The sequence below is a fragment of the Bombus vancouverensis genome, chromosome 4 (genome assembly GCF_051014615.1).
Source record: "Bombus vancouverensis nearcticus chromosome 4, iyBomVanc1_principal, whole genome shotgun sequence".
In the NCBI taxonomy this organism is placed as follows: Eukaryota; Metazoa; Arthropoda; class Insecta; order Hymenoptera; family Apidae; genus Bombus; species Bombus vancouverensis.
The window spans coordinates 18,761,743-18,787,983 of NC_134914.1; the positions used below are offsets into that span (position 1 = coordinate 18,761,743).

The window sequence follows — 26,241 nt, forward strand, 5'->3', positions numbered from 1 at the left end:
CGAATCGACCGCCATGTAAACTTGATATTTGCCCTGGAAGTTGCAATAAATCGCGATATATATCTACGTCGTAACATCTATGCATATTTCTTGTACATTTCCAATTTCCTGACAATGTCGTCTAAATCGTTGAAAAATATGCTAATCCATAACATTGATCTTATCTCTGTTTATCTAATCGTCCTAAAAAGTTCAATAAAACCATCTAGTGTGTTACCAATGTTCACCGTATCAGTGAACGTGTCGATGAAAGTGGTACTTTAAAGTGCCCCGATGAATTTAAACCTTTTAATTGTCCCCGAATCGTGTTAATTCATTCAGCGACAACGACGGAACCAATAGATTCTCTCATTGCAAAATTTGCTACTCCATTAATTCAATCTTGGCAGCTCTTTCGATGGTTGAACGTGGCTTAAAAGACACCTCTGTCGGTGGGCGACCGCGACAAACGAAATTTCGTGGGGTGGTACGTGCGTCGGTGTACAGCGTTTGCCACTTGGTTCGGTTGCGCGTAAATGGCAGGAATTTTTGCGTGACAAACGGCGCGACCACAATTGGGCCGACGCCGCGTGCAGGGCTGACGTTTGTCAAGCTTTCGTCCATCGAGTTATTTAGGCTGGCCTATAGCAGCCTCGGCGTTTTGTTCCGCAAACCGTTCAACAATTGCGGCCTCCGACTATGAAATTTATATCCGTATTCCGCAAGCGTATCCGCGGCACAGCCGAACAACCGTGACGAGTAAGCCCAATCATTTCTTCGGTTATCGACACGTGAAATTGTTCGATCGGTCGCGTATTGCATCACGACGACACGCAACTCTCGGTCGTATTATTGGTCGATGATAGTTTTCGACCGGACAACGCCAGGACACAGCCCTGGTGACAGTGCGGCCACTGGCTCTGATCCATTACTCGGCAAATCAATTAGGGCGCAGGCACGATCTGCGTGAGCTACGTGGTGAAAAAAAAAGTGTCTAAAACAAAGCGTTTAATCGGATTTTGTTTTATCGGCCGCACACACCGAGACCACGCTGGCAAATATTTCACGGAAACAACAGGAAACCCTGCTCTGTCCTCTCCACCTCTTTTTTTATACCTACGTATATATGTATGTACCGATATACAGGGTGTTCCAGGGATTAACCATCAAATTCTATGATTATGTAGCGGCACTCGACAACGAAACTTTCTAACGGTTTCGTCGATACAAAGGATATCACCGAAGCGTAAAGCCGACACGCCTAACGAGCCATCGATATCCCTACGGTCCTTCCACCGAATATTTGCAAGAAGGCGTACGTGGCAACGTAGTGGGGATATCGAGGGGCGACAAAAAGAAAAAATCGGATCGACGTAACAGTGGAGCCGTAACCGAGAAACGAGAATCGTCAGTTGGAATCGAGAATTGTACGAAAAGAGTCGTAAGCGAGGATCGTTAATAAATATACCATTGAACATCGCCGAGTATTTCTTCGGCACCCTACACCACAATTAGACTACGGATTTTTATACGATTACGAGAGTTTTGGAAACACAAAAATGTATAGGACGCGTACGATATGCAAGACGATAGAAGATATTCGTTCAAGTATTCAAGTTAAATATCCAAGTAAAACAAAGCTTTGTTTTGGCAAAAATTTGAAATATTGCTCGTCTTCAGGAGCAACTTGGTTCAGAAAATTTGGTCAGTTTATCAGCTGTTTTCAAAAGGCTTACGTCTCGAACTTAACAGGTTGTCTTCATTTTTCCATTACCTGTACCTGATTATCGAATCAGGCAACAGAAAAATTAGAAAATTAACAAAAGCGTACTTAGGCAGCTGTAGCACAGAATATATCGACAAAGTTTGGCTGTTTAATCGTTGGACACCCTGTGTATATAAATGTACGATATGTACGGACCAGAGACACGTATATATCGGTGCCGATGTAGGGTGGAATGGGGCCTGTATTTCAAAAATTCTATACTAAACCGGTATCGAGCGTGATTTTTTCCCCGAGCTTGTAGTTCTTTGAAAAATATCGTGGTGAAAATAGCCGCGTTATTAGCGGCATGTCGGTTGCCACGTTCCCTGTTCAGTGATGTAATTTTTTAATTGAACCAACTATATCTCTCTGGTTGCTGCGGTTGCCAGTTTTTCCGTGTTACAGAGGATCGCCAGGGATGAAACGTTGCCATAGGATTTCAAGAAAAATCCCTTGCTTCACCGATAATAGCTTGACCAATCGAATGGTTCTGATCGTCCGTGGATTTCGCTTGTTAAAAGTACGATGTCTAGGACAATAAGTACGTGGTAATAAATGAACAGGTACAGAGAAGGTTCATGGCAAGCGGACAATCGCGAAATGCTTCCGATGACGTACCGATAACCAACGACCGGCACACTTCAAAATTGATGGGCTGATGACAGTCACCCACCAGACGGCAAGGGAGTGCACGCGGCAGCAGGAGGTCCAGGGCCCAGACCCAACACCCGGGGGTCCTCCCTACTTCATGAGATAACCACTCGTGTAGGGATGCGACCGAGTTGCAAGAGCTTCAGTTTTGGAAAGTCACGGCTGGAGTTCGAAAGTAAACTGTCATCAGTGTAATCAAGGTATTAGTAAATAAATTCTCTCTCTTTTTTATTTTCATCTTCTATTTTTTTCTTTTATTTTACGTGACAGTTCCATGGGACAAAACGTTGGCGATTTTGCAACCGTGAGAAACGCTGCAAATGTCCATGGATTTTCATACAAATGTGAGGGCGTGGAATAGATATGGATGACAATGAACTCGCGAGATTAAGCATCGTCGAAATTGCAACTCAACATATTTGCTGTTGACAATTTGGTGTTGGGCCATGTACAGAGGTAAGGTCAAAGTCTAAAGGTTCATTGTCAGGTAGTGTGGAATGACGCGGATTTGGGTATGATCGCTGTCACAAAAGCACCAGGCGAGTTGGTGTCGAGTCATCAGCGCTTCATTGCCGCACAGTTCTAACCTAAATAACCCTCGTGCCGAATGTTTGATCGAATGTCGGAATCACGTTAGCAATAATCGAATATATCGCGGAACTAATATTGTGGTAGCGACGCGATCTTGATTACGTTACTCCGGCAAGGTGACACACGCTGCGGGCGTGCACTCACGGACTTGACCAACTTGCTAAGGGCCCAAGGTGAAGAGTAATAGACAGAAAGGTGGCGAACCGTGTACTACATGCACGCTGGGAGATGCTCCGGACTAATGCAGCGCACGATCGAGTACGTAATATCGTTATGCTGTATCCTAACTTTATCGATGGAGTTTCAGCCAACTCCTCTCTCCAATCTTTGTCCATTTTGTTAACTGCATAATTAATTCAACTCTATGCATTCTCAACTTTTTCGTTCCATCAATGGAAATTCGAGAAACTTTCGGCGCGCGCCGTTTTTCACGATGAAAGTTTTATTGCTTTTTGACGACGTGGATTTTGATCGAATTTTACGAGGAATATAAAAAAATATAGATTGATATTGGTTCACGTCGCTTCTGCGCATCGCACATACTACGCGAAATGGTAATTTCGCAAATTTAGTAATCCGTCTGTAAGCAGCGAAAACGCAGGAAACGTTTCCTTGGAAAAGGTGCATTTACAGCGATGCACAGTTTATCGGTTTCAACAAAGTTATGTTATAGCGTAAGGTCTCCGTTGATTTATGTCGCATATTCGACGACCATCTGTTTGAATTTAACTGGTAAAATTCAAATGTCGCATTTAAGATTCATTCACGTCACGTCGTGCATTTTAGCTTTTTAATAACGTTGATTTCGACGAGATTTTTAATGGAATGTACGAGATATTAAACGATAGAATTTATAAATTACCGAGTTATTTAAAAAAAAGTGCTACGATGTTATGAAAAGTATAAATCGGTACGCGCGTTGAAAGGATTGTTATAAATTTTAACTTTTATCGGATAAACGATCGAACTTGCTTGAATACGTACGAAATTATTTACGAGGAATCGCGTCAGAAACAAAGAAGGTAAAAGCACGAAGAAACATATGTCCATGAAATTTCATTTCAAAATATATTACCAATAGAGTAACGACGAAACCGTGTAATGTTATTAATTATATAGAACAGCGAAAATTCAATTCCACCGATTACTACGTTTCTTTGTGCATGAATGAAGTTCTCGATCGCTGCGTTGAAAGCACGAGAATCGAAAATGTTATTACATCGTGCAGCTCTTATTGAAAAGGGAAACGATCGATTTTCAATAAATTCTCTAATAAAGTATTAAATATAAAAAACACGGAAAAAGAATAGTATAACGAAATAATGGAAACGACACAACCACGAAGCAGAGATTTGCAGAGATGGGTATAAATAATTTAAACGATAATAATACTGTTTATTGTCTTTTTAATCGGCAACGTACGAATTATTTACATTTCCAAAATAATTTTGTCATTGCGTAAACTTTTTCCTATTGGTAAAGCAATAAATTCTCATCTTTAAATCCGTACAGATAGATATAAAAATAATACGGCTTATTTAGCACAGGATTCAACGTTCCAGTATATACAACGCAATTTTTATTGGGAAATTTAATTTTTCGAAAATTCACCATCCAACGAAACATTTAAAATTTAATGCCATTTTATTTATCCATGAATAATATGCAAATCCTCGCTGTTTTAACTCTCCCTCAAATTAAATTAATAAGGTTAATACGTGGAACTACAGACGAGCAGCTCGTAAACCTATTAAAACGTTTTATAGCTTTTTCTTTATAGAAACAACAAAAATTTAAATAAAATTCCAAAGCATGTATATTTACAAGCATCGTCTATTATTTTATGCGATTAACACGAAGAAGAACTACGCTGTAGTTGCAGCAAATAGACGAGAAAGAATCGAAGCAAGTAAAATAGGAAAATTCCATTTCGCGAATAGATTCCTCGTTTCGTATAATCGTTTACTGTGAGCCGTTGATCATGCAACAGCATTTTAATTAAGTCAGCCGTAACTTGGTGAGATGAACGCATCAAGCGAAGCAACAGCGCGGAGGCAATCTTGTTTAAAGTCGCGCTTAGTCTATCTGAATAATTAAGCGGAGAGTAACGTTTTGGATGACGATAGAAACCAACGAAGGAAACACCTGAAATCGATTCGATTAAGTTTCTAATGTCCGCAACTGGATTAAAATGTTGCACAGTTTCGTATCTTATTTATATTCATTACTTGCATCGACCAGTTGCAATCGACTCTCTTATACATAAATATCAGCTCATTTAGTTTCATATACTGTATAATAAAATGTGAAAATCAACGTTGATCAATCGATTCTGTGTTGGTTTTATCTATCTTCGGACGATTCCGAGAAAAATTACAACAATTTCTTGCTATCAATAAGGGTGCTGGTAGGTGATGGAGAGACATCTAGAATCGCGTTGATAAGAGTGGTGAACGAACGATTGGGACGCAGGGTGGGTCGATCGAACGTCGTTTATTTACAGCGCTGTGTTTGACGCCCTCGGTTAAACGATCTCGGTAAAATGGCTCTCGGAGCCAATCAAAGCGTAATAGAATGTTCTGAATAAATTGTACTTGCGATGGAACCTCTATAACAGCGCATCGTTTGAAAAGCATCGCGGATTAGCGAAAAAACTATAGCCCTTTGCGGCTGCACGATGGCCTGTTCGTTTATCCTGCCTTTTTCATAGCTATCTCGCTTAAAACAGTTTGTTTTCCTACAATTCGTTATAGGATTGATGGTGAAAATTAGTGTTTCTGGATTCGACAGCGACTTTTTAAACCTGACGTTTACGAATTTGTTCATGCTTAAAACGCTTCGAATTTTTAACTTAAAACGTTAAAACTTTAAATCGAACTTTCGCGGTAATCCGTCTTCGAATGTTAAAAACTAAGATCAGTGATTTTTAAGCATCGTAATCGTCAGATGTTTATTCTTCAAATAACGAACTGGCTATTTTGTTAGTCAGAAATTATCACACTGTAGACACTGTTTAATATTTAATTAACGTCGGTAACACCAAATTTCTCGCTTTGTACGTCGTTACACAGTCGCGATACACATGGCTACCGGCCCTTTTTCATTTATAGTCGTTCTACTTTTTCCTCCAATACAATTCCCCCGTATTTCGAATGAAATGCAGAACAAAATCCACGTGTCATATATCACGAGAGAATCGCAATGGCTCTAAATCGTCGGCAGCGAGTCCCAAAAATTGTTCTCATGGCAAAAGCATTCTGTCGAACGACATCCAAGATGTCGAACTGTCGCTGCCGATCTATAGAATCTGTTCATCGCCATAAGCATTACCATCTACCTACAGCTGCCGATATGTGTCGGATAGTCAAAATCTAGCGTTTAATCGCGTCCCTTTTCCACGAATTTATTGGAAACGCCGTATGTTTTATTCAAAACCTCTTGCTTCTCTCCCTTTAACTGAATTCTCTCCCTCCTCTCCCCCATTTCTCTTTCTCTCTCTCTCTCTCTCTCTCTTTTTCAACAACCGTGAATACAGAACAAGCTCGCGCGCGTCACGTGTCGCGGCACAATCATCGCGCGCTTTCGGGGATGATTAAATTTTCAACAGCTCGCTTGACAGAATTCCCCTCCTCGCAAGAGAAAAGCTGCGAGAGCAGAGAGAGACAGACAGAGAGGGAAGGGAAAATATACAGAGAAAAGAGAAGCGTCGCATTCATTATCGCGGTTACCACTGATTTTTCCCTGTCCCGACCGAATTTCGCGTTTCACGACACTGCGGGATGCGTCAAACCTGATTTCCATCGGTTTTCCTCGTTGTTCGCCGGAATAGGTTGCCCGTGAAACAGTTTTAACCTCATTGGTACGGATAACAGTTGGGAAAATCTATATTCGAGTAGTCACTTATTTACTTTATCCTTTGATGCAATATGTGTATATTTAAAATACGTTATATTAGACGTAGAATTACTATAGTAGAATTAACATAGAAAAGTGTGACAGAATTAAGATTAATTTTGAAAAAATGTTTCATTTAGAAACGATCGTTCTAACGAGCTAAATTAATTAAATAGATAAATAGCTAAATAGACGAACATTATGAGTAATAATTGAAATTTCATCGAGGTGACCTTCGCTACGATAAATTAATCATTTTCAACGATTGAATTTCTCAAATCGTCTAATTAGAGAATCGAAATTCTATGATTGCTTAATAATACGACGTATCGAGCATTTGCGTAAATTCTCTGATGCGATGTACAGCTAGGTGTGCCAGCAGTATAGTGCTACTGCACTATAAGCTAAGTATGAGCTGAATTAGTTAAATAGACAAATAGCTAAATAGACGAACATTATGAGTAATAATGGAAATTTCATCGAGGTGACCTTCGCTACGATAAATTAATCATTTTCAACGATTTAATTTCTCAGATCGCCCAATTAGAGAAACGAAATTCTATGATTGCTTAATAATACGATGTATCGAACATTTGCGTAAATTCTCTGATGCGATGTGCAGGTAGATGTGCCAGCAGTATAGCACAATAGTCAGCGACCAATCAGTATTACAAATCTCTTAACACAAAGCAGATATTTGGTATGTACAACGTATATGTTACGTGAGACGTAAAGAGGTTCTGTTGTAGCAACCGAACAAAGCTAGATTTGTCACACTCTATTAGAGCTGTATTGCTATTGCTATGCGTACCTAAGTCACTATGAAAGTACGTCATTGGTGCCATTATACCATTGTGGGTAATTGATTTACATTTCACAATGCAGTTTCATCGTGGATCTTTTAATATAAACAATATTTTATAGACAATAGGAAATATTAATACAAATATAATGATTAATTTCAAATAAATCTTCGATTATAAAACAGAGAAATGAATGTTTATGCATTTAAGTATAGAAAATTTAATGGCTCAAAAGTACACAGACTGCCTATACGTTGTAATTCAGCGATCGAATAGCCCGTGGCCTTTCACACGCATAATTTCTGCCAAATGTTCGTTAAAACCTGCTTTTCCGCTAGGAGTAACAATCAGCATTTCTAGTTTCATTACCGAAATAAGCTTCTAAAACTCTAGTCCGTAATATTTGTTTGACAACTAGAATTATGTTCACCCGGAATTACATGTTAATTTTGTTATTAACAACTCGTAGCCCGACCGAAAGCTGTTGAATCGAGTTTGCTCGTTGAATGATGGTTGAATAATATACTTGTACTCTATCTACGAACTGTTAACACATACAATTAACTATCGAGGGGAACAAAGTTAGAAATGAACGTTGTGAAACCATTTCGGAGAATATTTAATTGGCAGCGAAATTACAAGTATATTGCAATGATTTACATTTTTCATTGAATTTCCCGTGTTTTATCCGGAGATGCGGCACTTTATTTGAAATAAAGCAAAAATTCCGTCGAAAGAATAAATTTCAAGAGGAGAGAGTAATATATTTTTCCACTGAATTCTCGATATCAGATGCATAGAATTTTTTAATCCAAAACTGTATTTCGAATAACAACGATTCGCTAATATTTCTAGAACTACGATCAACAGAATTATTCCCAGAGATATTGAAGCGATATTAAGCGGAATAAAAGTTAAATTACAACCATCGAGCAACCATATCGACGTGAATAAGTATTCGCTGAGTGTTTAAAGAAACGATATTACATTCGTTACGACAATATCGATTTGATCGTAATACTTGCAATAAAGACCCGTTGAAAACAAAGCTGCGCGACTGTTAAAACCTTCGTTAGCACATCACAATGTACATTGAATATCAAGATTTAATTAAACCTTGAATCCCTCCGTTAATTCGAATTTTCATTAGCGTCAAGTTCGAAAACTAAAGACGCGATTGACGTCAGGCCGCTAAGACACGGCTAACTTTATCTTCTAATCGTCCGCATAGTGAATTAAGGGAAGACTAGCTGAGTAAATTAGGGTTATATTAAGGAGGTAGAGTTCTCTTGTTGCCCGTAGCAAGCAGAAAGCTGTGACAAGGAGACCGAGACCCCGTATAGAATTATACAAGTCCAGAGCTTCTTCGGGATATGCGAAGCACCTAGACGCTGCAACTCTCTGGGAAGCCTTTAAAGGTCCTCCCAACTCGCTACACGGAGCCACAGGCTCAGGTGGCATATTAAGCGAATAACACGACCAACCAATGTCAATCACGATGCAAAGGACCCACGAGGAAGCGGAGAATATTAGCGAGGTCAGTTTTTTAATCCTGAAATTTTGGTTGCCTTTCAACGGAAGCTTTAAATATTTAATGTATTAAATTTCGTTTTCATCATAGCTTCGTAACTAGTCGTTATAGAGTAGTTAGAATTTACTTTGAAGCTGCTGTATATTTCTAAAACATTTTCTCTAATGATAAAATCTACTAAATAATCTTTAAGTTACTAAATTTCGTCCTTGTTATAATTTTCTAGCTAATCGTTGTTTTATTAGAATCTTAAACAGCGTAGTTTTACAGTACTATGTATAATTAGAAAGAAAGCGTTTTCCGGAGAAACCAAATACCAGATCGAAGTTTTATCAGCTCAAGAATTGTCGATAGATTTTTTCAAAAATCGAAAGAGCTAACAGCTTTCCCTTCTTTCCTCTTTCTCTTTCAGTGCTCGTTCTTTCACCGCCAAGACAGAATTTGCAACACGTTGACGCAAACTGTTGTCCTGCAAACTAATTGCAATATAATGTTCCAAAGGTATGGATGAAATACGTATACATTCTTGGTGGGAGGGGGAAAAAACGAGCGTTTCGTACCGTGAAATCATTTTTGCTCCAGTCACAAGTTCACGTTAAAAAACAGCCCTTTTTGGGTGTCCTTTTTTCATGCCATACAGAGTGACAGAAATGTTCTAGCTAGGACAATTTTTTCTACAGCCCCGTCGCTTGGCTAAATCTACTTTCCCAGCCCTTTGACCGAGCCATATTCAAACATGATATCCGAAAAGAAAGTTTGCAGATCGTTCAGCTTTCCAATCTCTATTTACACGTAGCGAACATTTCTAATTAGTTAGTTGCGAACGTAAAATTCATAACGTCATGAGCGTTTCCTTTCTCGAAGCAAAAACTCTGTGTTTCCTGGGAGCTTGGCTCGTTAAAATGAGTCGACTTTATCGACTGTTTACACCTCTCTTATAACAAATTCTAATTCGTCGTGAATTCGTCGCTCTGTTTTTGACAATCTGAATTAAATGTTTGAGATTGCACTGCAAAAACACGTTGGAAAGTTAAACTGTACAATTTAGTACAATTCTTCGAAACCATACGAATTTCTCCTAAGATAACATTAAACGCAAGAATTTCTGTGTTTCGTTAGACGATAATTTCGCAGGGATATAAAAGCCAAGTTAAAATACGTATTCCCTGCTCAAAGGTAGCAGAGAGCAGCGATATTTCAGAAACGGTTTAAAATCGTTGCTTTTAATATTTCGCAGAATTATTTTATTCCATCGCGCAATATTATTTATTTCCATAATATTTTATTTCCATCAGCTTAACTGCTCATTAAAAACGGAAAAAGAGAAGAACGGACGAAAGATGGTATTATCGAAAACGAACAGAATGAAAACTCTGGTCTTTCTTGATTCGTATTATTTGCGATTATTGCCAATTGCAAGCGACAGAGGTCGCGCGCCGTTCAGGAAATTAAAAGATCGAAGAATCCACGCCACACCATTAGGTCGTGCGTCCCTAATGAAGCTTGAAATGAATGCGCATGGCATTGATCATAGGCGGATTAAAAGCGAATAGAGGTCGGCGAATAGATTGCAAATCTGGATCCGAACCACCTCCACTGACTACGTTAAATGGAGTTATGGTCGTACGACACGTTCAACCAAACAAAATAGTTGGTAAGTTGATGTTTGCATCGATGATTAAATGAATTTATCTGTCTCTATGGAGCTAAATGCACAGCGAAAAGTGTTTCCCAACGAATAGAAATTTTGGAAATCACAATGCGCTTAATAAAAACACAGACGATTAAGCGGAAAATATGCATATTTCGCACTAGCGGATGTGATTAAACATAATTGGAGATAAAGTTATTATTGGGCGTTTTTCGATCGTTCTCTTTTCAATTAATTTTTTGATACCGCGCGTCCGACGATTTGGTTGACAATTCAACGTTAATACGACATCGATTAACTTAGGCGTTGATTTGGTAATTTTTATTTTTTTCAAATTTTATCATAGATTTCTGTTGTTGGGACGCTCGGTCACCTATATCGGCATTTCAATTTTATGTATTTTAGAAATTCGTACAATGTATTTACAATATATTTTCATATTTACTCCAAATGAGTTATTCTGAACACGATCCTCGATTATAATTACTAAACAAGATAATAAATAAATAAATAATAGACAAGTTTGTTCAGAAAAAATAATCTTATCATTGTACAATGATACATTACAAGATTATTTGTACAGAAAAGATGATGTAAAAATATATTGATTATGAAGAAATCCGTGCTCCGAACGAATTTTCAAGAAAATAGTTGGTCGCCCTTTTTCTACAACATCTATGTATATAGCAGCGATTACGACTATGTTTCAGCATTCTACGACCCTCATAATAGTACGTATTAACGTCGCATTTTCGTAATCGTTTTGAATCTTTATGGCCAACAATCGGAATTTATAGTCTTTTGCAAGATTACCTTATTTTACTGTTCACAGTTACAACTACGTTTCCATATCGTGTGCGTGTAACGTAATGGCACGAAATCAGGAATAATGTCATTTTAAAACGTTCGCCATTTTATGGCACAGTATCGTAATCAGTTACGTTCATATTTTCAATTTCAAATTACTTTTTCATATTACAGATACTTATCTTATCACGAAATTTCACTTCATAAAATTGCTAATTTTTACTTTATATTTCTTGCAAAACATACCTTCGAAAGTGCTACAATCGCAGATTACCTTTACTCTGATTATACGTAATTATCGATGTTTATACGTGCATAAAGTTTAAGCGTGATATTACACAAGCGCATAGATTTTAATGAACGAATGCTGTTTGGACAATATTCGATGTATAAGCTGGTCGAAAATTCGCGCGTTTACAATGTCAAACAGTTCACAACATGCATTTTCATTAATAGCAAATTTTATCTTTTACCGAACTCGCCGTTTTATTTATCGATCAACAATTTCGCAGGTTTTCATTCGATTCTAAGCTAACAGAATATCCCGGTTAAACAACGCGATTGAGCGTAAAATTAGCGAGCATATTTATCGAAACGTTTATCCGGTGTACCGATAGGAATCTCATAATAACAATAATGGTAATAAATCACGATCGAGTTTAGCGAACAGAGGAAGATCAAACAAAATCTGACATTTCCACGTGTACATAATTATAAATAAAATTATATTAAAAAAGGTATACATTAAATTAAAAAAGGTCCTTTGATAGCGATCCTCTGAATATTCGCATAAACATTTTATATCTCATATATGATAATAATTTTGTTTGATATATGTACGATAGTTAACAGATCGAATCGAAATAAATTTAGGAAGGGTTTGTACAACTGATTAATATGCGGCTAAATGTAATCCAGCGTTTAATGTTATGCAGAATATTTATTTTATCGATACGGCGATGGGTATTGTATATAAGTCGAGTAACAGACCCATTTATTAAGTTCGTTAAGTGTTATACTTTCAGACGAAATCGATCTAATCAAAAAGTTATTTATTTATCTTGCGTCTCCATAAAAACGTATCTTCTGTCGAAACATTCAAATATACACGTACTTTTATATTCTACAAATAATTGTTATAATATACTTTGAAATTTATATTACTCGCGACAGATAAATAAATTTATTTTCTAATCTAATAGAAGGTTCCATTGGGTCATCGTCTCGTGACCTCTTGGAAACTATACAGAAGATGTATGACAAGATAATTTGCTACCGTGTCGTGGAAAAATGAAATTCCATAAATTAATACGTATCTTCTATCGAAAGATTCGAATATACACGTACTTTTATATTCTACAAATAATTGTTATAATATACTTTGAAATTTATATTACTCGCGACAGATAAATAAATTTATTTTCTAACCTAATAGAAGGTTCCATTGGGTCATCGTCTCGTGACCTCTTGGAAACTATACAGAAGATGTATGACAAGATAATTTGCTGCCGTGTCGTGGAAAAAATGAAATTGCATAAATTAAAAATTGCAAATACATAGTTATTTTAAGCTACGTCTTTCTCAGAAACTTTGACATCTTTGGCCAATCAATGTTAGATAAGCGCATTTTTATTTCTCTTCCACGGTGATTCTTTCTTTTTAATTAAAAGCTGCAGAGAGGTCAGGGTGTAACATCTGACCGCACGAACCGTATTCAGATATGGTTTGCGGCCACTCGAGTAATTTCGTTGAGCGGCCAGCCGATAGTTTATGCAGGCTGCATGGGGATTCTAATTGCTCCGATAAAGAATGGAACGTTCGGTGAATTTTGAAAGACTTTCATTAAAGTTCGCTGAACTGCCAACGCCGGTTGCCACGGCGTGTGTGACCTAATTGGTTATAGATATGACAGAATCCATGAATTTTAAATAGCCCATGGTTCGGAAACTCGCACCCCAACCACCGGATCTTGCTCGCCTTTCGATCAAGTTCCGCCGGATCAAGTCGATAAATCGATTCGAGCAAGCGTGCCCTCGTTAATGCGTTCACTGTCATACAGAAGCGACTTCCTTCTCGTCAATTTCGTGTGTCAACGGAAACAGTTTGACACGGTCGCGATAAAACGATGACGTACTCGGTTTTCTCACCTATCGATGTTCGTTTTAAAAGCCGAAATTTTTATTCCGCTACATCATCGTGCTGCCACTTGATTTACAGTGGCTCGCAAAAGTATTCAGACATTCCTACAAACTTTTCGCGCATATATTATACAGAACATTTGGAAATTTCACTACCACTGTAACGTGTATCGCGATTGTATCGGTAACGTTTGAAACGGATCTGAAGATATATACAAAAGTTACAAGTTTATCCAATGTTTAACTGCTTTACAATATTTTTTTCTGATGTATTATAAATTATAATATATTCCTGTCATCAATTTGTCAGTTTTTATTCTTTAACGCGATCTTCAACGCGAAGGACGAAGTGGATTAATTATTTTCCTATTGCGTATTTTGCTTTTTTCCGTACAGAATAATTTACGCTCCTAGTGTTTACTATCCATGAATAGCACACGATGCAAGTTTTTAATATTTAATACCGTCGATATTTATTTTTTATCTAGATCGTTGTTGATCTAGAGAAGAATAATTTATAAGGGATGGAACGGAGAACAGAGGGAAGCGTTGTGCTGCTTGTGCAAACATTTTCTTCTACGTAGTTGAGCATTATTCCTTCCCATCTTAAATAATAATGAGCAGCGACGTTCCTAGTTCATTACAGAATTATAGGAACGGCATAAAGTTTCCTCCCGAGATTGGGCCACTTTTCACGGCGTTTTGATCTTTGTAAACGTGAATTTCCTGACGTAAACTTCCGACGACGTTGTTAGATCGCGAACGCGATTGTTAAGGTTTGTTAAGGGAGCGTGCAAGTGAGCTTTTGTCTCGTGCAACTTAAATTACAATCGCAATAACAAATGCATCGAAGTTTTCGAAAGATAATTCCATCAACCTTCGTAAATGCAACGTCGATACATTGTTTGAAATTTCATTTAATTAATACGTTCACTGTCATTCGAATTTTACATGTTTCGCCTTGAGAGTCGCGATATAAATAACAATGCTATTTTAATCGTTGTACAAAATTTCGCAACATGGGTCACCAATAACCACCGTGGCAGCAAATATGTAAATAGAATAAAAATTCGTAAATCCACGTGTTTCTTTCCTATTTCACGAATAAATTAAGAAAAAAGGAAAGATTCTGTTACTTAAATGATTCTATCTATAACGCTTTTATAATTCTGTCACCTTACCTTTTTTTAAATAATTATTACTTTTTCCTCTGTCGTTTAACATACTTCGCTATCCGTCAAAACAGAAAGCACGTACTCTCGGGACAGAATTAAAGAATTCAATCGTATCCTCGTTCCCATAAACTCTCAGCTACCATAAATCCAACCTTACGGATTTTCATGAATCCGGTGAAGCTAAATTACAACGCAAGGATAATTTCGATGCCGATGCCCGATAATATCCAGGAATTTCGAACGAAATTATATCTAGAGCCGGCGGTGAAATCAATTTCTGTGCCATTAAATCGTATGTTCGAGGCTCACCTGATTCCTCCACGGGTAGTGTCGTAATTCAGCGTGCGGGATCCGTGCCGCCACGTAACATATCCGGTAGGCTGCGGTATATTGCTGACCACACACTTCAATTCTATCGTGCTGCCCGCTTTGTAGAATTTGTCACCAGCCGTGGCACCGTGCTCGTCCACGATCTCAACCTTCGGCACTGAAACAGACATCGGTCCATTTTTGCCATTAGCATTTTTACCCCGCTTCACACGCCATTACATCGAACAACATCGGCTATCATCGCGTTCTATCTATTTACCTTAGAAAAGTTACTGCGATTTTCTATTTCCATGAGAAAAGTGAATCGCGTAGAGTATTTTTAATTGACATTTATACAAATGGAACCGATTCGTCCGAAAAGTTTCTTTCGTTCTATAAGGAAATAACGGGTGCACAACGTTTTCCGTTTTATGTTATTTTATCGAATTACGTATGATTCATTTTGTTCTATCAAAATAAAGATCACAACGTTTGACAGATTAGGTTTATTAGGTTATTAGGTTAGGTGTCTGTAAAAGAAAGACATTACACGTGCGAGTCAAAATAAATGTAAATTTATTATCGGCAATATTGACTATTTGCCCATGCAAAGTACACGTCACAAGTACACTTGTGACGATCCACGAACAGGATAGTAGTATTTAATCGACGAACAGGATGATGGTGTTTAATCCGCGCACAGTGGACAATTAAACGTTATTGACAGCCTTTCCATATGGTTTTCATTATAATTTTGATAGAAAATCTTGATACAACTGATAGATGAAACTTATTATGCGACGATACGACGAACATCTGAAAACAATTTCTTCCCAAATACTCTAAATTTAAAACGTTCGAGTATCCCGTAAGATCCTAAAAACTTTTTCGAAATTTCCTAACGAGATCCTCGCGAAACTAGGAGAAAAAGCTTGCTCACGTCGCGGGCGGCAAGTTGGCGGAAAAATAACTTGTTTCTTCAGTCATCGGTTCGTTTCAGATCCAGCTCCGTGTAAGAAACGTGCCGGGAACTGCTAACTGCGAACAGGAGGAATTGCTGAAATTTCTCACGGCCTGCAAGCGTTACCCCCCTTGTTGGAAACAAGCCACGAAAAAATCCTCCTACCCCATCGACGTCGCGTGCAACAGTCGTGGAACAATAAGTTTCCAGCCGAGGTCCGCGAAGATGGATGCAAACGACGGAAAGACTGATCTCGTTCCCGTGAACCCTTTTAACTCGTCGCGGCGTGGCGTTTCGGGCTGTAACCTTCCTTGCAGGACGCGAGACTTCGAAATCGCGATCGTTCGAGCATCTGTTGCGGTTCCCAGAACCTCTTCTACCTTAATTACCCTCGTATAGCGGCGTCAAAATATTACGGTTCGTTTAAAGCTTCTTTTCGTTAAGTTTCGTACGGTTCGTTAAAGAAGATCTGAATGCTAGTTTTAAACTCGAACGATTAGTAGCAAATTTTTAAGCGCATCTTTTTTGTTTTTCTTTCCTGTTTCTTTGTCAATTGTATAGAATATGTATCATGTATGTTAAAATTAAGGGGTTGTTAGTGAATGTTCAAAGGCTAGTTTAATATCAAAGTGGAGAAACTTATCGAACCTGGAACTTGGTTATAATAATATTGAAATAAACACGCAAAGGGAGAGTTTGCCTTGGTAAATATGTGAATTTCGAAGTGAATTAGATTGGAATCGACATATGGAGAATCAAAGGCGACCAGGTTTCGATATCAGGCAAAATAATATCCGAATCGATGTTTCGAATTTCAGCGAATAGTTTTACATTTCGGCTGGTGTGTAAACAAAATTCATCGTTGGAGCAACTACAGGCAAAATGTGTATCTTAAAATTAAACGGACGAAGCCATTAAGATAAATCATACGAACGTGTAGTTGTTTGCTAACGATACATATGTGTTACAAACTTATCACCGTAATTCTACGTATAGATTCACGCTTATTAGTCTGGTTGCGAATGAACGTAATTTAAAGCGAAGAGCTGTGTCTTCTTCTCGAACGGTGAAGTTGTAAATTCTCGAAGTTGAAGAAGTAAATACGTACCTCCTGTTAGCAGTTAGTAGTTCATATCGACAGTGTTCGACGTTACAACGGTATATGGAAGCAAATTTAACCCACTTACGTCTAACAGGACAGGCTTCGAATAAAATTCTCACAATTCCGTTTATGCGTCGAACCAGTGACATTTCGATGCAATTTCGTATTCGACAACCTTTCAGTTCCATTTACAATGCACATATTCAAGCGCAACTCATGCGCAAGAAAAAATATCCTATTGATACTTGTATCGTGAACAATTAATATTGTTATGCCTTTTCAGAATACAGAAAAGTTGGCGGAATTATCTTAGCTTATAAAGCGATCAGAACAAATTCCTCCGCGTTTTCTTCTTTCTCCAATTGCTGCAGATCCAACCGTAGTCATCAACTTCGGATGATAGATGATCTAATCTTCTCAACGATTCTTTCTCATTTCAATTCTATCCGTTTTATTCGCTCGATCTCGTGTGCCGATTTACTACCGGCAATATCTTTTATTTGAAATACTCGAATATACATTGCACATGGTATAACTGCGGCGGAAGAGTATGAAAAACTTTGCTTTCGCAGCGAAAGAATCTCTACACTTTCAAGCTCTCGAGCTTCGCGTTTAGTGACAGATTAATGCTGTATATTATTTGATTCTTTTTCTATTTTTCGACGCGGGTACATTTGAATTTACGGCTCTATTTAGAGAATATATACCAGCGTCCCAATATGGTTTGTGTCTTATTTCAAACTACCTTCGTTGTGTTCGCAAGCTGTTTCACTCGCACGATTTAAATAGCTTTCAAACGAATATTTCTTTTTCGATTAAAACAGGATATTATGCATTACAATTAGTTTCGTGGAACAGTATGTTCATAAGGTAATTTCGTGCGATATAATGTATAGGTAATGTGTGTTTGGTCTTATAAAAGCGTAGATAAATTATTGGAGAAGGAAGGAAGAAAAATTAATTTATCAAACTTGTTTCTCTTGCACTGTGTATAGCTCGTAAATCAGTTTCATTATGACACTCGCAGCTTCGATATATAATTCTTTGACAAGGTCGTTTCTCTTCCTACTAAATTGCAGATAGTATCGCTAAAATCATACTTACACTTCCTAACCATGTTTCAACTTTTAAAAAGCAAAATTTATCTTCTGCTCTCTCAAATATGTGATGCAATAATTTATTGTATCATTTTTCTCTACGATTACGCTATCCAACGAATAAAAATCTTTCCTAAAATTTGCAATCTCGAAAAAACACAAATTTTCTCTAAAAAATCATATATTAACGTAAAAGTGACTTTGCGTGAAAATGAAAAATGCTAGGAAATTCTCTTCTTCGAATACGTTGCTACGAAAAGTTATGTAGACGATTTATAGCTAATCAGCGAATCTTTGAGTTAGAGAGAAGTTCAAGTTCAACAAACGCAAGCTCTCTGGTTCAAGCTATGCGCAGAATTGAAACGAATTTACTCGATGACAAGACGATAAAATTGGATTGCAGACCGCCTCTTCCCAAATCCATTTCGATCTCAACGAACCTCGTTCGTGAGATTCACGATCACGAGAATAAGAATCCGTGGTCGTTTCGGACATTCTCTAGTGGGAAGAAAAAAAGTTCTTTCAGACGATTTTTCATGGCGACCAACGTATTTCCGGCAAACAGATAAATACAGGTACTTTACGGTATTGGGTTTCTTCAATAGGGACGGAATGTCCACAAGGATCTTCGATCGAAATCGAAGACAGCTACCCTAGCTGATTGCTAATCGACTTCGATCAACTGGTTCGCGAACATATTATATGGAACGTTGTGACCACGACAGCCTGAATAAATACACGCCATTTACTTTCGTAGCTTTCGGTTTGCTAAGGTCAAACTTTATTTCTGCCTTCTGAGGGATCGTTTCGATGTTTGTGTCGATAAAAGAGCAGCTCTAAGAAATAGTTTTTTAATCGAGAATTTATCGTGTAACTTCCGCTCGAAAATTTTCGAATATCTTCTATTCTTAATAAAACATTGTATTTGAACTATGAACTTTAAATTGCACGCATTTTTTAAATAGGATTGTTAGTGTATTAAAAAGTAGCATGTATAACAAATTAAATGAATTATCGTGACTTAACTTATCTGTTATTTTTGAAATTATGCGAATTTATATTTTTATCGACGTTACTGAAGACATGGTATCCCGTTGCGGGTAGCCATCCACGTGTTATTTAGCAATTAAGCTAGAAAAATTTACCGAATGTCCAGCTAGACAAATTGTAAAGTACAAAATTTAATCGAGAATTTATCGTGTAACTTCCGCTCGAAAATTTTCGAATATCTTCTATTCTTAATAAAACATTGTATTTGAACTATGAACTTTAAATTGCACGCATTTTTTAAATAGGATTGTTAGTGTATTAAAAAGTAGCATGTATAACAAATTAAATGAATTATCGTGACTTAACTTATCTGTTATATTTGAAATTATGCGAATTTATATTTTTATCGACGTTACTGAAGACATGGTATCCCGCTGCGGGTAGCCATCCACGTGTTATTTAGCAATTAAGCTAGAAAAATTTACCGGATGTCCAGCTAGACAAATTGTACAGTACAAATTAAATAATAAAAAAAAGCTACTGAAGACAGAACTTAAATAGAGATTCGTTTTACTTATTGAAAATTATAACGAGTACACATACAGTCTCTTTCTTCTACTGTCATTTGTCGGATATTTTATATATATCTTGGTATATGCATCTTGGCCATTTCTACATCCTTTAAATTTTATACAAATGCGTACAGCTGCGCAGTCTGATAACAACTATCCTAAGACTTTCGAGCGCAGGTATGTCTAATCTTGTTTGCTTTTGAACGAATATTATTCTCATAGTATAATAAGTTGCATAAGTTTACATAACGTTGGATTTGATATTGAAGGGAGATTACGTAATATAGAATATCGTAATATTGTTATACACGAAAGAAAAAGCAATTGATATGGTTCATGTTACTTATATCGAAATGTCATTTCAATTTCTATAAATTCCTTTCTTCCTCGTCTTCGATCTCCATCTTTCGTTATCACAATCAATAAAATTCAATCTTTTATCGTCGCAAACAAACGGTTAGATGGCAACGAAGACGTCGATTCGGTTCGCATTTCAAAGTGATCAAGGAACGTGCCAACCTTAGGCTTAGCTATTGTTACGTCGCGTAATCTGCTATATAAAGCAAGATAGCTGCCAAATATCTAAACATCTTTATTTCATATACTCAATAAGCTTAAGGACCATGAATCTTAACATTTTTCTAGTTAAGACCAAGACTAGACTAAGGAACCAATTTACGAACCAATATTGCACTTTCATCGATCGGAGTTGCCGAAATTTAGCATAAACAGGGACTGTCGTCTCTGGCTCGCCACTGGAGTTGCACCACGGAATGCCGTGGTGACTGAGAGTCGCCTCTCGAGTGCAAAGGGTTAAAGATGTTCCTGACAAAAAGCATATATCCTCGACTCTTTTATTCCCGATAAGGGACGCGGGTTCGTTTCCAAGCTATTTTTTACGGAAATTGCACGATGGACTTTCGCGATTACGCAGAGACGGAAATTTTAACGGAAGTCGGTAAAAATGGTCGATCGAGGATAATGTCTTTAAATAAATTAGAATGGAGAAAATATTGCGTAAGTTTTATCATCAGTTAAGAATGAGAGACTTTTTTAGAAGTTTTATAGAATTTATTACTTCTTTAATATTATTGGTAATCTTTTCCGTGTGTCCTTTCTTTGCCTCCTTTCAACGATATTTTCTAAATTTTCTAATTTCTCAATTGCCCAATTTCCTAAAACAGAAGTAAAAGTATGTATAAGAGCTATGAGAAATTATTTGTCTATAAATTTTATTTTAAGTAGAAATTTTCTCTCGTGTCTGATTTGTGTAAGTCGATTCTATAAAGTGTCTCCGCTATTTTCACATTATATCTTTCATTCCAATTACTTTCTTTCGTGTTTGAAAAACGAAACTGCCACTTGTTTCCCAATTAATCGCACGGTAATCATCTCTAGCTTTCTTTATGTTAAGGTTGACTGACTGAAGAACGAGTGGATTAAAGGTATAAGTTTATGCTGATTCAGATCCTTACTCTCTTAGTGTTACTAAACAATAGACAATGGAATGATAGGGAACACGTTCATGTATCCATAGCAAAAGGACATTACCAAAAAAGTTAAGCTCATAGCTTGGGCTAGAGACTACAGGGAACGCAAATATAACTCTGTTTATTATTTCCTTTGTTCTTAGACCTTGCAACCCAAAACATAATGTATACTCAAGGGTACAATAATATGCACCTCTCCTTATTTAGAATATTTCTGAGTAATAGCAGTCTCCAGATCACGGATATACATAAATAAAGATGTAGAATTTTTCTTGAAGTAGTTACTTCAACACTTTATACCGACAAATTTTCGACTTCGAAATTTCTCCATTCTCTATACATGTACTATTAAATTACGAGTTATAATTTATGGTGAAATTCGAAAATTGAAGGCGACAATGTAGCGATCATTTAACTGTGAATTCACTCGCATCGCACGATGAATTCCAGAGACGCTGGTTTAATACAATTACAACGATACGTAAGAACCACGACGACATACATATAAATGTAAGTTATATCGGCGTTATAAATTCTACTGACAGGTATTTATCTTAGCAAGTTTAATTCGACGCTGTTAAATGACAATTATCAGTAAATGGTCGCCTATACCGAACGCAGCTACGTTCAAAGAGTTAAATGAAAATTGCTTTCAATTATTCTACGCCTGCATGTGAAGCTGACTGAACGTACAAATTGAAACGCGTTTTCATTTGCGCCGAAAACACGGGTGAAAATAGGGGAACAAAAACGACGCGATATTAGCCTCTTTCCTGCGCTGTAGCAATTTCATACAGCGGCACCCTGTGTCAAAGAGACTTGATCATGGGATATTTTTGTCGAGTTTTAACTTTTTCGATGACACGTGCACGATTATTTAAAGAATACGTGGCAAGGAAACGTTTAAATTAGACCCGAGATGATTTTACTCGAGAAACTTTCTTATTTAGAAGCGATATAAAGGCAATATCTTCATTTTTGGTATTTACGATTAAATAGTTTTCATTTTTAGATAAATAATTTTCTCTTATTCGATAACAATATTCATTTGAATTATAAATATCGTATTTTTCACCATTTGCTCTCAAAGTTAGTTTGATTTCGATTATCTTCGAGCATTTCTCATGCGGTTGAAAATGTTATCACAAAGAAATCATTTTGTTCGTGAAATCAGTTGATGATTAAATAACGAAATAATGCGGAGAAAAACTTTTTGCTCCTCTATTTTAGTTGTTTCATGTATAATCTTCGTATAACGTAATTCTTATTATTCTAACGTAATAGTTATTTCAAAATATCAACTATTTCTAAGTTGAAATATTTTATTAAAACCATTCCCGAGTCTTCGGATCTAGGTGAATGAAACGATGAGAATTAGGGACAGAAGGAGACGATAAAAGAGAAACATAACGACCGGATCGGTGGACGCATAGGAAACGAGTCTCCTTTATTTTCGTTTAGTTACATCGAATACAGAAGCAGCTCCGCGAAATTGAAAATATAAGTGGTAGAATAACACGGAGGAAACGGTTTCTCGTTCGACGTGAGTAAGGTAAAACGAAAAAAGGGATCAATGAGGAAATTACGCGAGAGAAAGAAGAAGCTACGTACGAAAACTATCCAGATCTTCGATATTTTCGTCCTAAAACATATAATAAGGTCTCTCGATGTAAATTACGACATCTAGATTAATTTCAATGTAAATTTTAGTTAAAATTTTAGAATTTTGCACTTCGGGAATTTCGGAACTGCAGAATTTTTATTTCTATATATATATCATCGTAATCTTTTTTATTCCTTAATATAGAAGAGCATAAGAAAAATTTGGAATAGAAAGAAAAAAGTTTTTTTCCATATCTTTTCTTTCTTTTCCATAAAGATTTTTCTATATTCTTATCTACATTAATACAGTATGGGATGAAATCACAGAAGATAAAAAGACACTAAACTGGCGAAATTACTCGCGTGCTGAGAACTAATCGGCATCTCTGGTGAGACGTTAAATAGATTTCAGTTGACGGGGCAAAGGCGAGCAGAGGTTACAAATAGAGTGGATGCGTACGAAAAGTAGTTTGGCTTGGCTTCTAGAGTAAACTTAATTGAAGTATCTCGTCAGACGAGCGAATAGACAAAGGAGGAAATGGATGAGAAAGGGAAAAGAGAGAATAGACACGGCGCGGCATAGCAATGGAACAGAAGAAGCAGTTCGGTGGCTGTTGCACTGAAAAAAGAGAAGAAAGGTACGAAGAACAAAAACGACAACCACCGCGCGAAAAAGAACGTATACACGTAGAACAGACTCGGTAGAAAGAGAGAAAATGAAGGAGAAATAGAAGAGAAAAAGGTGGCAAACAATCGCGCAAGGGGCTTTGCCTAGTGGCGCCAGTTAATCAAAGCCTCGGCCAACTCTCGTCTTCGTCCGTGTTGGTCAAACAATGCCTTCCAGGGATGAACTTTTAAAACGTCTATTCGGAAAAAGTCCCCATTTGCACTCAAATGAAGATTACTTGACCGAGGATTTCGTTTCTTTCGCTCGTTTCTGATTTGAGAACACTGTGACGAGCGTGGCCGCTTTGTTAACTGTTTGCCCAATGTATTATTCGATAGTGTCTACGCTGCTGTTTCGGAGATCACCTTTGTCGCGACATCAATTGACACCGGAGCTGTAAAAGGTTGAGAACTGGCAGCAAGAATCGCTAACGTTTCAAGCGAAAGGTAACGCTTGGCAGACAGAAAGAATATTCTGTTTTTTTCTTTTTTTCTTTTATGATATGAATATTCTTGTACACCGTATCCATACAATACGCTGTATCAAGTCAATATATTTTATGCTTTGTACGCTATTCAGAACAAACACTTTCAAGGAACGCTGAATCGCAACAGGTGGAGGTTTCAATATATCCATTTCACTTCTCTTCAAAGCAAGAGTGTTTAATAAATCTTTATCAACAAGCATGGTCTTTTATATAATCTTCTATCTGTTATGTAATTCAGATGTGTCGAATTTATAGGAAATTTAGAGGAATACTCGTCTCACAGGCGATTTCTAGGTCTCTCTGCCACGTACAAAAGAGAATAGTTCTACTGACTTCTCGGCTCCCGACTTTCGTGGCTTGCTTTCACCGGACAGCAACTTCCGTCGACTTCTCGGCCTGAATTCATCGGACGAAAAGATTCGCGTAACTGCTTCTAAGTTCGATGCGGAAACGCTGTTTTCCAACAAAGTGTTTCTTTCGGCTATCGCGCGGTCCACGAGCAACCACTGAATTGGCCGAATAAAGAGCAACGAGTGGGCGGGCACAAAGGACGACTAGAAAAACTACCGTTGCAGCTACTACTATTTACGGAATAGCCGCGGAATCGTCAAGAAAAAGGGAAATGAAACAACGAAATGGAAGAAACCCTGGGAAGTGGAAGAACAGCGAAGAGAGAAACGTGGATATAGTCGCGCGTGTACCTCGGATAATCGTTTATTGGAAACGAGAAAAGAAAATTGCATCTCCATCCTCGTGAATTTTATTAGCTTTTATACGTGTTTTATTATCTGTTTATCTGTACGTTGGAGAACGTTAATAGATTAATTTGTACATCGTGCAAAAGAACTACGTGTTATACAGATGAAAGCAATTATCAAATGTTTTAATATAAATAGGATTAACCTGTTGATAGATTTTAATAGAGAATTGATCATATTGTGTATTCGTGTAAGGAATCATCGGTAGAAATATGCATAATCGTACGTATAAATCGACATGTATCAATTTGTAAGAATTTCACATTGGCAGTAGGTCCTAAGGTCTGACAGTGTGTACAATTTCCTTTCGATATACCAGTCTCGAGTAACAAATAGCATAAAATACAAAGAATTTAAACGAAAGTGATTATACGATGTAAAGTATTTAAAGAAAAATTACATACATTTCGAAAATGTGATCAATCTTTCGCGTAAATGAATCTTTTACTTCCCATCTACGTTACCGTGGAAGATCTGAAAGAAAACGCTCGCACTCGAGTAATTTTTCAACGCCCATCTAGCGTAAAATGAGAAAAACTTGCCGGCGCATAATTCATCTTTTAATAATTGCAGGTAAATTTACATGAAAGTAAGGTTCGTGAAATTACGATATTCGAGCGCGTTATAACGAATTCATAAGGATCACACGTTCTTCTCCGCTTTCGTTACTTTCAATCTCCCATCTCTTTTCCATTTCCCTATTCTTTACATTTCCGCCGGATCTGCTTTACTTCCTCTTTATCCGCGTTTTTTCCTCCTTTCCAACTTTTTACTTCGTCTCTCTTTACTCTGCCCCTTCCCCGTTATCTCGCTTTTGCGTATTAACCTTCTCGCTTGTAATTTCGTCTCTGTTTCCGTTTCTCATTTACTTGATGTGTCTATGCAAGCGGTGTTCGCATTGTACGCTGTTCGAAAATTCACTGGAAAACTCGATTTTAGTTTGATTTTACTCACATTTTCTAATCTTTGTCGCAATGATGTCTAATAATAGATAATCTCGGGAAAAAACGACGATAGAATTCTTCTTGTTGTTCGTCTTCATTTACCGAGGAATAAATGGGAAAGCGACATTTATCGTTCGGTTAGGGAATTAATTCAAAGTGGAAAGTTCGATAGTGATAAGAAAGTAACGGAAGAAAGTATACAACGGAATGTAAAGGCGAAAGGCACGGGGGGAACAATGGAATTGCTTATACGAGGGAACGACAAGCAGGAGGAAAG

The 26,241-nt window shown here is 37.3% G+C and overlaps 1 protein-coding gene across 1 annotated transcript in view; it reads right to left on the minus strand.

The window, feature by feature from the left end:
* Positions 1 to 26,241, minus strand: part of LOC117166673 (zwei Ig domain protein zig-8) — a 249,691-nt gene that overhangs the window by 108,628 nt on the left and 114,822 nt on the right. Inside the window, exon 5 of the mRNA XM_033350871.2 lies at positions 15,295 to 15,472. Within this exon, the coding sequence (XP_033206762.1) occupies positions 15,295 to 15,472 (178 nt within the window). The remainder of the gene's footprint in view (positions 1 to 15,294; positions 15,473 to 26,241) is intronic.